This window comes from Prinia subflava, chromosome 6 (genome assembly GCF_021018805.1).
Source record: "Prinia subflava isolate CZ2003 ecotype Zambia chromosome 6, Cam_Psub_1.2, whole genome shotgun sequence".
Lineage (NCBI taxonomy): Eukaryota > Metazoa > Chordata > Aves > Passeriformes > Cisticolidae > Prinia > Prinia subflava.
Window position 1 is genome coordinate 7,046,090 of NC_086252.1, and position 12,860 is coordinate 7,058,949.

General features: G+C 48.5%; 1 protein-coding gene across 2 annotated transcripts in view; it reads right to left on the bottom strand.

Moving 5' to 3' along the window:
* The window catches only part of IQCA1 (IQ motif containing with AAA domain 1), a 97,508-nt gene extending 94,993 nt beyond the window's left edge, over positions 1-2,515 (bottom strand). Inside the window, exon 1 of one of the 2 annotated variants that reach the window (XM_063400017.1) lies at positions 2,201-2,515. In XM_063400017.1, the coding sequence (XP_063256087.1) occupies positions 2,201-2,211 (11 nt within the window). In that variant the 5' untranslated portion in view covers positions 2,212-2,515. The remainder of the gene's footprint in view (positions 1-2,200) is intronic. The other variant, XM_063400018.1, reaches the window with a different exon arrangement.
* Between the last annotated feature and the right edge of the window lie 10,345 nt (positions 2,516-12,860).

Sequence of the window (12,860 nt, forward strand, 5' to 3'; positions counted from 1 at the left end):
AGGATATAGGATAGACTGGATATTAGCAAAAATATCTTCATGGAAAGAAGAAGATGGTGGAGCCCCCATCCCTGGATGGATTTAAAAGCCATGTGGATGTGACACTTGGGCACTTGGGTTAGTGGTGGCCTTGGCAGTGCTGGGTAAAGGCTTGGTCTTGATGATCTCAGAGGCCTTTTCCAACCTAAACAACTCTGATTTATGGTACACAGCCTGCATAACCTCACTACAACCAACCACATTAACAGTAGCCTCGGTAACTTATTTGAGATCCAACTCTGACTCGTGTTTAGGAAGGGCTGGATTAGCCCAGCTATAAATCCTGTGCTGTGCACAGCCACAATGTCATTATAGCAACCTGAGCCAAGGAGCTTCAACACCAAACTGGAGCCCCTCAGCAGCAGCTTGCTCAGAAACAGGGCTGGATATGTGATTCTGTCACATGGTGTGGACATGGGAGCATGTTTATGTGGATTCAGTGTTCAGTGTTGGCAATGCCATAGGAAATGCTAAAAAAGCCCTGTCTCTGTTAAAATTAAACTGAGCCAAACCAGTTGAAGAAAAAGTATTTTTCCAGCTATGCTCAGCTTAATTCCTTTGGTGTTAATCTGGTTTAAATAACAGGAGCCATGATTCAGAAACTGGGTAGGAATGACAGATTCCAAGATAACTCTGAAGAAGAGGTCAAACACTACTTTTGTGGGTTTTTTTTTCCTTTCTTCCTTTATCTCCTTTTTTTTTTCTTTTTCTTTTAAAGAGCACAGTTCAGATGACTCTCCACTACCTTGTGAACTTCACTTAGCTGATTCCATGAGAGTGTTAGGCATGATTTATACAAGCCCTGCACTGGATGCACCAGGGCTGTAACCAAGTTTTCCTCCGACTGGAGGCTGTGCTGGCTCTGTCCTTGGACACAGACACTCTCTGCCCTGCCCTTGGGGGTGTTGTTCTTCACTCCTCTCACCCCACCTTCCTCTCCAGAACCAAGGAGCTGCCTGGCTGGAAAGCACTGGAGTTTTCACTGCTATCTGGCTGGGGCTGCCAATGCGTGCAGGCAGGAGAGGAGAAAAGAAAGCTGGAGAAAACAATCTCAGGGGAAACCTTATTGCTCTCTGCAGCTGCCTGAAAGGAGGTTGTGGTCAGCTGGGGCTGAGCCTCCTTTCCCAAGCAACAAGCATTAGAATAAGAGGACATGGCCTCAAGCCAGGAAGGTTTAGACTGGGTATTAGGAAAATACTCTTCACTGAAAAGAGTAGTCAAGCATTGGAACAGGCTGCCCAGGGGAACGGTGGAGGCACCATCTCTGGAAGTAGATGTGGCATTTAATGATATGTTTTGGTTGAAGGTTGGACTTCATGAATTTTGCAAGTCTTGTCCAACCTTAACAGCTGTATGAAACCCAAGGTGTTAGTGATGAAGAGAGCTGCTCTGGTCCTGAATTTGGAGGGATGTTTTAGAATCTGAGGGAGTTTTACCTGGCAAAAAGCTGGGAGTATGGAACGAGGATTCTGAGCAAAAGAAACAGGGGGCTTTGAGGTTGGTACCAGTGACGGCAGAGAAGGGAGACCATGGGGAAAATGCCAGGAAAGGCTTTGCTCACAACCTGCTGGGGCAGCAGGTTTGAGTGTGAAGGAGAGGAGCAGAAGGAGGTAGCAAAACCACCCCGAGGTGTTTTCTAAATTTTTTCCTCTAATGCACTAATATTCATTGAACCTGAACAAGCTTAGAACTGGGAAAAAGAGTCTCCCCAAACTGGGCTGTGCTGCTGGAGCTGGAAGCAGCAAACAGCACAACACTGAGGGATTATATCATGGAAGATGCTCACACTTCGGCTCCCAGCACTGTAGCATAGCAATAATAATAACAATACTTGCTGAATATGTGAGCTTGGAGTGATATTTTGGGGAGGAATGAGCACAGCTCCTTGCAGGCACTTTGATCCACTGCCGTCACTGCTGTCTGGTTATTGCAGACGAACCTGTACAGCTTGTGCTGAAATTACTGGGGGGAAACAAGACACGGAGTGCCAATTGCGAGCTGTAATTGAGAGGAACCTGTCGTGCAAAGGGTCTGAGTGAACACCACTAACATTTGCCTGGTTTTCCTGCGCTTTGTGCGGGTGCACCCGCCTGCCCCCGGGCCGCGTTTCACCCCCGTGAGGGACTCTCGCCCCTCTGCGCCCCCGCCCCGGGGTACTCACGCCTGCGACATGCTGGGCACCGAGGGCCGGACCGGCAGCGAGCCCAGGTAACACCGGGCCGGCAGCGACAGTGCCTGGAGCCCCGGGGCAGCGACAGTGCCTGGAGCCCCGGCAGCGACAGTGCCTGGAGCCCCGGGAGCGACAGTGCCTGGAGCCCCGGGGCAGCGACAGTGCCTGGAGCCCCGGGGCAGCGAGGCCCAGTCCCGCCGGGCCGGCAGCCACACGGGCCCTGCAGGAAGCGGCGGCCCCGGCGTTACCGTGGACACGGGCGGGGGGGGGGGAGGGCCGGGCCCTGCCCGCGGCTTCTCCTCCGAGGAAAGGGAACTTCAGGCTTTTTTTTTTTTTTTTTTTTTTTTTTTTTTTTTTTTTTTTTTTTTCCCCTCAGAACCGCGGGATGGTTTTGGTTGCAAGGGATCTCAAAGTTCATCCAGTGCCACCCCCTGCCATAGGCAGGGACACCTTCCACTGTCCCAGGCTGCTCCAAGCCCAAACGTCCAGCCTGGCCCTGGACACTGCCAGGGACCCAGGGGCAGCCACAGCTCCTGTGGGCACCCTGTGCCACGGCTGACCACCCTCACAGGGAAGATTTACTTCTGTGTATCTGATCTAAATCCCTCCGTTTTCACTTTAAATCCGTCCCTCGTCGTTATCAGTATCACAGTGCCCAGCCCCTTAGTTTTGTTTTTGCCCCGAGTTTCATTGCCCGCCACCTGTTACTTTCACCCTTCCCTTCCCTTCCCTTCCCTTCCCTTCCCTTCCCTTCCCTTCCCTTCCCTTCCCTTCCCTTCCCTTCCCTTCCCTTCCCTTCCCTTCCCTTCCCTTCCCTTCCCTTCCCTTCCCTTCCCTTCCCTTCCCTTCCCTTCCCTTCCCTTCCCTTCCCTTCCCTTCCCTTCCCTTCCCTTCCCTTCCCTTCCCTTCCCTTCCCCCTCCTTTCCCCTCCTTTCCCCTCCTCTCCTTTCCCTCTCCTTTCTTATATCTTCCTTTTCACCCTTTCCTTTATTTTCCTTCTCCCCTTCATGTATTTTTCCTTTTCCCCCCTTTCTTGTATTCTCCTATTTTTATCTTTTCTCCCCTTTCCAATATTTTCCTGCTCCTTTCCTGTACTTTCCCTTCCCCGCCTTTTTTCTTCCCCTTTCCTATATTTTCCTTTTTCCTGCTTATTTTTTTACATCCCCCCCCCCCATTATTTCCTTCCCCACCAAGGGCTTGTCCCTGTTTCATTCACATTTTTCCTCCTTCTTTTTTCTCTTTCTTCATATTTCTTTCTCCAGGCAACTATTGAGGCAACTTTCTAGTGGTTGCTAGTCTTCCATTCCCTTTACACTTAAAACAGTTCAGAGGACAGGATTTCAGCACAAATTTTGAGGGGGAAAATGCACTCATCCACTGAGCCAGTGAGAAGGAAAAAAGCAAGAAGTTTGGGACAATGAGTGTTTTCCTCGTGATCATATTTTTTTTTTGCCACAAATTTCAGTGTGTCTGCATTCCTTTTCTTTGTTTCCCCCCGCCTTTTTTTTTTCCCATTGAAGCCCCAGCTCACATAATTAGGTGAGATTCTTGGCTATCAAGTTTTTGAAATAAAATTTCTAGCCCCTTCCCCCAATTTTGGAGGAAAAGCTTGAAAACATGAATCTTGAAGACCATAATAAAAGCATCTAAGGATATTATTTTTCAATTCATATGATGACTCTGCCTATCACATAATTTCTTTAAGTGTATTGGATCAATGGGGGATTTTTAGGAGAACTTGTTACATTTTCTTCATGCTGAGGTTGGAAAATGCTGTAAAATCACCTTGTAATTTTCCATGTTAATTTCAAAGTGGTTCTTCACACTGAAATTTAACATGGGAAATTTGTCTGCTTCCTTCCAGTGCCTGGTCCTCATCCATGTGCAGGTCAGGAGGGTCTCAAAAGCAGTAAGTAACTTGTATTTTGTTCTTTTTAAATAAAATATTCCACTCTTTGCAACCCGAATAGGAACCTTGCATTCTTATTTCCATTAATGCTGGCATGTGTACGCCACTTTTTATGCCAAACCGTGTTTTTTCAGCCAAAAGTTTTACCTGCAGAGTCCCAGCAGTGCTGTCTCCATCAGCGTGTGTGGTTTTAAGGATTGATTGGCCTATTGCATGTGTTTGCAATAAAAGAGCAGGAAGATTTCTGAAGCACTTGGAATGAGAGGACCAAGATGGCTTGATATGACGTGGATGTTAATTATTAATCTGAATTTATTAGCACCTCAGTGTCACAGTGCACAGGATTGTCTTTACTGTGCTGGAAGCTGTATTAATGATGAAATAATGCTCGTTGTTCACTTTCCCACCTGCTTCTCCACCCCCAAAAAATATTGGAGAAAAGCAAACGTCTTCCTTTTAAAAATGGGAAATTAAGTTACAAAGAAGTGACTTACATGAGAGCACACAGGGAGGCTGAGGGGATTTTCATTTTCATCAGTTTGTAGCAAACTTGGGAAAAAAAATGAGTTGTGTTGCTGGGAAAAGTCATGCAGTAAAATTAATTATGAAATTAGTAGAGTTGATTTTTTTTGTTGTTTTCATGGGAAATGAGCCTGGTTTTGAGCTGAAATGGGAGCTGTGTATGACTGAGAGTAAGTAATTGGTTTAGCCTGAGAAAACAGACATTTAAAAATGGAGAAAGCGGGGAGTGGGAGATGTTCTGGTTTCCAATAGGCTTCCAGCTGAGTCCTTGGGATTTTTAGTAATTTGAAGTGAGAGGACACAGGTCTGCCTGGGATGTGATGTCCTCAAAGTTCAGCCTGGAGAAAAAGAGGCTCGGGGGGGACCTTCTGGCTCTGCACAACTCCTGACAGGAGGGGACAGCCAGGGGAGTCAGGCTCTGCTCCCAGGGAACAGGGACAGGAGGAGATGGAACGGCCTCAGGCTGGGCCAGGGGAGGTTTAGGTTGGACATCACCAGGAATTTCTCCATGGAAAGGGTGGTCAGGCCTTGGAAGGGGCTGCCCAGGCAGTGATGTGGTCCCCATCCCTGGAGGTGTTTAAGGATCTCCTGGACTTGGTGCTCAGTGCTTGGAGTTAGGTGACAAGGTGATTGGTCACAGGTTGGACTTGATGATCTTGGAGGTCTTTCCCAACCAAAATGATCCTGTGATTCTGTGATCACTGCAGGCTGAACTGCAGCTGAGGTCCAGCAGACCACTCATGGCCAGGGAACACCATGAAGCACCTCACTCTTTCCATTCTGGAATCACACGTCTCCGATAATCCCTGCAGGCACCAAACAGTCTGAGATGTCGAGGTAAGACCAGAGATTAAAGGGATTTGTAGTTGTTATCCCTCTCATTGTACATTTTTTGTACAGCATCACTGGCCGCTTCCTCATCCAGCTCGTGTTGCATTAAAAACTCCAAGTGTGTTATTTGATCTATCCAGCAGGAACAGGGGACGGGTTTTATACAGCCTGTGCCTTTTGGCATCTCTAATTCCTCAGGCTCTTGCAAACACGGGCTTAAAAGTCCTGCTGCCTTGGAAACTAGGTGCCATCATTTTTCAAAAAAATCTTTTATTACGAGCTTAAGAGGTGACTGTGAGTTTACAAAGGGGGTAAGATGTAAAACTGGAGGGTCTTGTTCCTCTCAACGTGGGTCCCTGGCAAAGAGCTTAGTGCACCTGTCTGTTATTGAGCAGGGCTTAGGGAAAGCAAGCAATGTAATGGGAATAATGTTCTGCCTTTGCAACTTGTATTTCAGAGCACTTCCAGAGGACTGTCCCTTGAGGCACGGGGTGGAAGGTGGGGTGGGTTTTTGATGAGTGTTGCTGGCCCAGAGAGATGCAAAGGGAGAAGCTGTGGGTCAGGGCTTCCTCCTCCATCTGTGGTGAGCTGAGGCTTTGGGCCACTGCTTGGGAGTCAAGGATTCTGTGTGCTGTGTGGCCACAGGGACAGTGACAGCCTGGGGTGTAGCTTGGGGTGTGCTCTGTGAGGCTGGGCAATCACCTACTGTGTGAAACTTAACAAAGACAAGTGCTGGATTCTGCACCTGGAATGGGGCAGCCTTGGATGCATGGACACACTGGAGAACAAGAGGCTGGAGAGCAGCAGGGATGTGGGATCCTGGTCAGTGGCCAGTTGGATCTGTGTCAGCAGTGCCCTGGAGCCAGGAGGGACATCCCTGTCCTGGGGATCAGCACAGCCAGCCAGGACAGGGAGGAGATTGTCCTGCTCTGCTCTGAGGTGGCCTCACCACCAGTGCTGGGGGCAGTTTTAGATAAGAAAGGTCTAAAGCTGTTAGAGAGCCTCCAAAAGAGGGACAGAAGATGGTGAAGGGGCTGGAGGGGCTGTGCAAGGAGCAGCTGAGGGCGCTCGGCTTGTTCAGCCTGGAGGAGACACAGGTCAGACCTCACCAGGGTCTGCAGCTTCCTCTGAAGGGGTTCTTGGACACAGGGTGGGATTTTGGGGGTATCCAGGGCCAGGAGTTGGACCTGATGATCCTTGTGGGTCCCCCTTATCCTGAAGAGCTCAACAGAGGAGCTCTCCCACAAGGGCCATTGGCTGTGACAGCAGTTACAGCAGGACAGCTGTCCCCAAATGGACAAACCTCTGAGTCTGGAAAGGAAGAAGCAGGACCTTGTGATGGGCAAGCCTGGGGAGTTGTTGCTCAGGGCTTCACAGAATCCCAAAACAGTTTGGCTTGGAAGAGAGATCATCCCATCCCACCCCCTGCCATAGGCAGGGACGCCTGCCACTAGCCCAGGCTGCTCCAAGCCCCATCCAACCTGGCCTTGGACACTGCCAGGGATCCAGGGGCAGCCACAGCTTCTCTGGGTACCCTGTGCCAGGGCTTCCCCACCCTCCCGGGAACAATTCCTTCCCCTTATCCCATCTAATCCTGCCCTCTTTCAGTATAAAACCATTCCCCCTTGTCCTGGCTCTCCAGGCCCTTGTCCAAAGTCCCTCTTTAGATGTCTTGGAGGTTCTTTAGGGCTCTAAGGTCTTCCTGGAACTTTTTCTTCTCCAGGCGAACACCCCCAGGTCTCCCAGCTCATCTTTGTAGGAGGGGGGCTCCCTCTCTCTGACCATGACTTCCTTGCAGATGGGTGTTTGGTTTTCCTTGGATAGAAGTGTTTGAAGGAGCTCTGGGTGGCTCTTTGCAAACCTTGGGGACTTGGGTCAGCCTTGTGGCCTCAAGTGCTGGCTTCCAGCTCATGGTGACACCCAGGAGGGGTGGCTCTGCCAGCTGGGCTGCACTGACCACTTCATTTAGCCTTGTGACCAGTGGCTGGGCTATTTTTTCCAGTTAACATCAACTCCTGGATCTCCAGGTGGTTTGCTGCTTACTTGCAGGCTAAGTGAAGGGGATTTGTCAGCACACAGGTCTGTTAGACTTTGATATAACAGCGTGTTCATCAGGCCCGAGCGCGGTACACGGCGGAGGAGGATCGCAGCAGAATTAGAAGGTATAAAGTTCAAATCTAATTTGAAGAATTTTCCCTCTATCACTTAAATGTGGGAAATGTTCCTGTGGCTTCAGGGATAAAATGTCACACTTCATAAGGAGCATGCGTTTTAAATCTCAGCCAGATATTAAGTGCCGTGTGCTGCACTCCACTTCTCTCTTTGTTAAAAAGCAAAACCCCAAATCATCTCTCCTGAAAGAGTGTTGTTTGATAAAATTAAAGCTTTCCAAAGAAGCTGGTTCAAATAGTGCCAGCCCTGTATCATTACGACACAACAGGGAGTGGATTGATTTTATTCTGCATTGACAACAGTTCGTCAGCGCTCAGCTATTTAATTATATAGGATGCTGTTCCTAAAGATGCCTACAGCATCAAGAGAGCAGTCAGTACAGACTGGCAACACACACCAGATGTTTTTTGGGTGAGAAAGAAACAGAAAAAGGGATCAGACTTGGGCTTCTGGCAATTATCCAAGTAATTTGTAAGCAGACATTTTAGGACATTGGTTGGCTTGAATGTTTGGCTTCAGCTTGGGAGTTTTTAATAAATCCACACAAACCCTCTGTCAAGCTTTAGTCACTTATAGGGGCAAAGTTCACTTCTATATCATCCTGCAGCCCAAATATTGGAAATAAGTAGCATTTCTTGTGAAGATATATTCAGTATGGCATGTGGAATGACACTTCTAGACAGACCCTTTTCAGTTCTTCTAAGATATACAGATCCTCCAACCACTTCCTCGCTTTACAGGCTCAGCATCAGCAATCTGAAGTGCTTTATGTGCTCTTCTCATGATTTTGATAGAAAGATGACAAAGTTTGGCTGTTAACACTGGCTTGTGTGCACATTAATCGCTGAAAGCTTCAAGAAATTCTCATGCAAACACTACACAGCCTCAGCTGCTGTCTGCTCCCTCCAGCTGCAGTGGGATTTTAGCTGACCCAAGCCCCTGTGTCTCATGCTGGTGGTTTGGTGGGACCAGCTGGAGAGCCCCGGGTTGGTGAGAAATCAGAACAGTGACTTGTACTTTGCTTTGCATGGCCCAAAGAAGAGAAAGATGCTGGTCTCTGTTTATTCTTGTGCTGTTTGATGGTCTTTCTGCTCATGAGAAAAAGAGCTGTGAGGTGTTATCATGAATTTACAGGGCAGTAGTCTGGGCTTCAGCCATCCTATTCCCTGCACAGGGCACAGAGGCTGCTGGAAAGTCCTTTGTACTCCAGCTGGTGTCTCTGAGCATGACCAGGGTGCAAAAGAACACGAGCCAGTGGCAGTGGAGGCAGCTCAACCTTTCAGAGGTCAATTCTGAATGAGGAAGATCCCCTTCCAGACCTGACTGAAGGAAGCATTTGAGTTCTGGGACCTGAAGTGTTTAAAGCCAGAACTGAGAGTGACTCAGGGCTAGAGGAGAAGGGGATGTTTGCCATCTGCTTTAGCAGTTCATTCCCCAGAAAAGGAGGAGGAATTCATCTGCTATTCATGCACGTAGGCAGTTGTTTCATTGTGTTTTGTTTTGTTTTCCCTCCCACTCTTCAGTAAAACACCTGTTGAGTTAATCCTCTTTGACTCAGCTCAAAAGCAAGGAAGTCAAAATCCATGAGAGGCTGAGCAACTCAGCTCTCATTTCCCCACATTTCTGAGGGGAGGAGGCTCTAACGGGTGTGTTTTGAAGGCTTCCAGAAGTGAAACTGTTAAGGGGAGGACACTAGGTGAGGGAATACTTAATTTTGCTGGACATAAGAATGACTTGAGTCACAAAGTGATAGTCTGGAAGGCAGAGATACCTTGGAGCTTCCCGAGTTGTTCTTAAGAATAGCGAGAAACATTTTAGAGGTTTCATTTTGGTGCATCTTCAATGAATTTAAATGAATTTGATTTAAAAAACTTATCTTGTTACTAAGTTGGATGTGTCCTGCTTTGTTTAAAACTTAGAGGTTGGAAGCAAGAAGAGCAAAATGTCATGAGAAAGAGCTCACAGAATACAGTGATTCTGTAGGGGGCTACAGCTGAAATTTGGTGACAACCTGTGGTTCTGCAAATGTGCTTGGTGAACTGTGCAAGGGAAGAAGTTCCTCCAGAGGGACCCCTCTGTGTCCTCTCTGAGCTCTGGAAGAGCCTCTTGCTCTGTTGGGCCTCAGGATCCCACCTTAAGTGCTGAGGATGAGGAATTTCCCTCATCCCTCCCCCATAATCTCTGTGAGTTTAGGCTCTAGGGACTTTATTTCCAGTATGTGGTGACTCAGTTTCCCTCTGGGGTGTCCCACAATGAGTCAGGTTTAACAGACACAGTTGCATCGATGAAGCAAACCCAGCAGGTTGTGCCCTGATCATTAATTAATTGCAGCCAGAGCTGAGGGGTTAATGAGATCCCACCCAGAGCTGAAGGGACAATGCAAGCCCAGCGCCTGCCACGTCGCACGTGCGTCACTCCTGCGTGGAAATGAGTGAGAAACCTCTCACTTTTTTTTCCTCCTCCCGGTTCAACTTCTCATGCTATAAATAAACAGCCCAGTGTGAGAAAAAAAAAAAAAAAAGAGTAACAAGGGGCTGCAGCTTTTTAGGTGCCTGTGGCAGGATGTTTTGTTGCTTATCCTGTTTCTTGTAAACACGGCGATGACTTTTGTGGCCCAGATGTAGAGGCAGTCCTGCTTCATTGTTCGAACACCTGCTGGCTTCTCAAATGGACCCAGTGCAGCCCATTGATAAAAATTCAGACTCTGAAACCTGCAGCACCAGGCTGAGCTCCTGTAGATAGCTCCAAAAAAAAAAAATCCTTGAGGATTTGACATCCGCCCTGTCGAGTTTTTTTTCTCTATTATATTTGATTGGGAGGGGAAGGGAAGCATAAGATTATTTTTTTCCCCTGCTCTTGTTCTCACAATAGCAATAAAAACAATACTCCTTGGCTTGGAGGTGGTAAACTGTGAGAAATAACAATAGCTGACTTTCTGGTTGCGCAGCCAAATTTATGAATGAAACTAGAGAGTGCAATTTAATTTCCAGGCCTGGCTCTGCTTTTGGTATTATGGGATGAAATAAAAAGGCCAGAGAAGGAACAGCTCATAAGTGCTTCAGGGTTGTCACTGGGAATGAGCACAGGGAAAGGTTTGATCTGAGTTGGAGAAGGGGTTTTTCCTGCTTCCTGCATCGCAAAGTATGAAACAGGTGAATGTGCTCAGTCACACAGTGGCTTTGCAGCAGTTTCTTTATTTGACACCAGCGTGTGGTGGTGGGACACCTTTGAGGCAGCAGTTCCAGCTCTTCCCAGGTTGGCTACGTGGGGTAAAGGAAGCAGGTGGGCCCTTTCTGGGGTAGGTCTGCTTTGTGAGGTGCACAACAGGGCCACCAGGTCTGGGAAGAAAGGGGTAAAGTTTAGGAGAAAAAAGCATTGAGGATACTTGTTTTTGCAGATAAAGGTCAGTTCTTTGCCCAAGTATTTCTTTGGATGGGACTTGAGGCCTAAAACCTGCTTTTTGGGGAGGGCTTTTTGTGTCTGGAGTGAGAGGTTAGAGTAGAGGTGTTCAGCCAGGACTATTTGTGTTTCCACAGCCTCTTCTTCCCCAGGAGATTTGCTTTCTACGGTGCTCAGAGCAGGATTTTTCTTGTATTGAGATCTCTTGCATCCTTCCCTGCTCCTCACGTGTCCTCCACCTGTGCCTTTGGCTGCAGGAGCAGAGGGGACGTGCTGGGTTTGTTTCCTGCTGCTTTGAGCAGGGATTTGGAGCAGATGAGGCTGTGAGGATCCGTTCCAGCCTAAATGACTGTACACTCATCCTGCCAAGAGAGGCAGATGCCAACAGTGAGTCCTCACAAAGGCCCGCAACGGGTCAAAGGCTTTGTCCCCCACCCCTGAAAATGAGATGTGGGGCTCTGAAGGAAGCAGTCCAGGCCCCAAATGATCATTCTGCCTGAGACAGGTGAAACCAGGTGGCCAAGCCTGTGTGTGCCGTGGCCAGATGTGGCCAGTCCCAGATGTTGTGCAGAGAGGAGGGCAGGGTTTGAAGCATTCCTTGCTCGGTGTCCCTGGGGTTTCCTAGGAGAGGGGACACTGCTCCAGGTATGGGATGAAGCCCTGGAGGGACTCCCTCCTCAGTGGGAACCCAGAGGGGGAAGCACCACAGGATAAACATTCCTGCAAACCTCCCTCTGCATCTGCCTCTCTTTAAGGCTTCCCCAAAGCTGCGCGTGGATGTCAGCGTGCGAGGGGAGCTGCGGAGCTGCCGTGTGCTGGGAGCTGGCTGCCACCCCATAGGCACCATGGGCACAAGCCAGCTCCTGCTGGATCCTGGGACACGCGGGGATCTGGCAGTGGGACAGGAGAACCTCCCAGCAGCCAGCTCCCGGGAGAAATTTGGCTCTTAAATCCAATTATATTTGCAGACTGAGCTCTTTTGTCCTCACTGCTGTCAATGCGTGTGCAGCCTTTGCTTTTTGCCCTCGTTTTTTTTGTCTCTTTGGACTTGTTAATGGCTGTGTTTAAAATCAAGGAGCTGGAAGGTGCTTCATGTCCTCAGCGTTCTCCTGCATGCTCTGTCCAAGGGGAATGCCTGCTTGCTGATGTCATCTGGTGCAGCTCAATGTCAGAACTCTGCTCCGTTCGCTGGAAAAGCTGCGCTGACCACGCGGAATGCTCACATGAATTTTTCTAGCATGCACAGGGAGGTGTCCTTGGTGACCTCTCACGGTAATTACAGCAGTTAGGAGATGTTTTCCCCAGGCAAACTTCTCTCTAAGGTCCGCAGCGTTTTGCTCTGAGCTGTTTTGGATTTCCCCTTCTACGTTCTCCTGGAAAATAGCAGTGTGGCCTTTAATGTCTTTCTTTTCCCCTAAAGTCTCTCAGTCGCTCTTGGGAGGCAGTGCAAGCCGCTGGGGATTTTCACAAACAACCAGAATATGGGTTTAAGGAAGCATTTGTATTTCCTATTTATGTTTTGCTTTTAAACTCTGACTTCCAGAACCCTTTTTTTTTCCCCAAGAAAAACCCAGACAATCAGACTAATGTTTCTTTTAAAACGTGTGAAAGATGAAGGATGAGGCGTCGAGTTTCCTTTCAAGCGATTCTGAGCAAAACCGAAGCCTTTTTGAAGTGGTTTACTGCAATTGTAGTTTGCTTTGCTTCCTGCTCCTGCTTTGGGCACACCTCCCGGCTCGTTGTGTGTGGCTCCAGGCGCTGGGGGAAGTTGGAAGGCCAACAAAAGGCAAGGGGACTCTAAACTCTTATTTCTTTTTC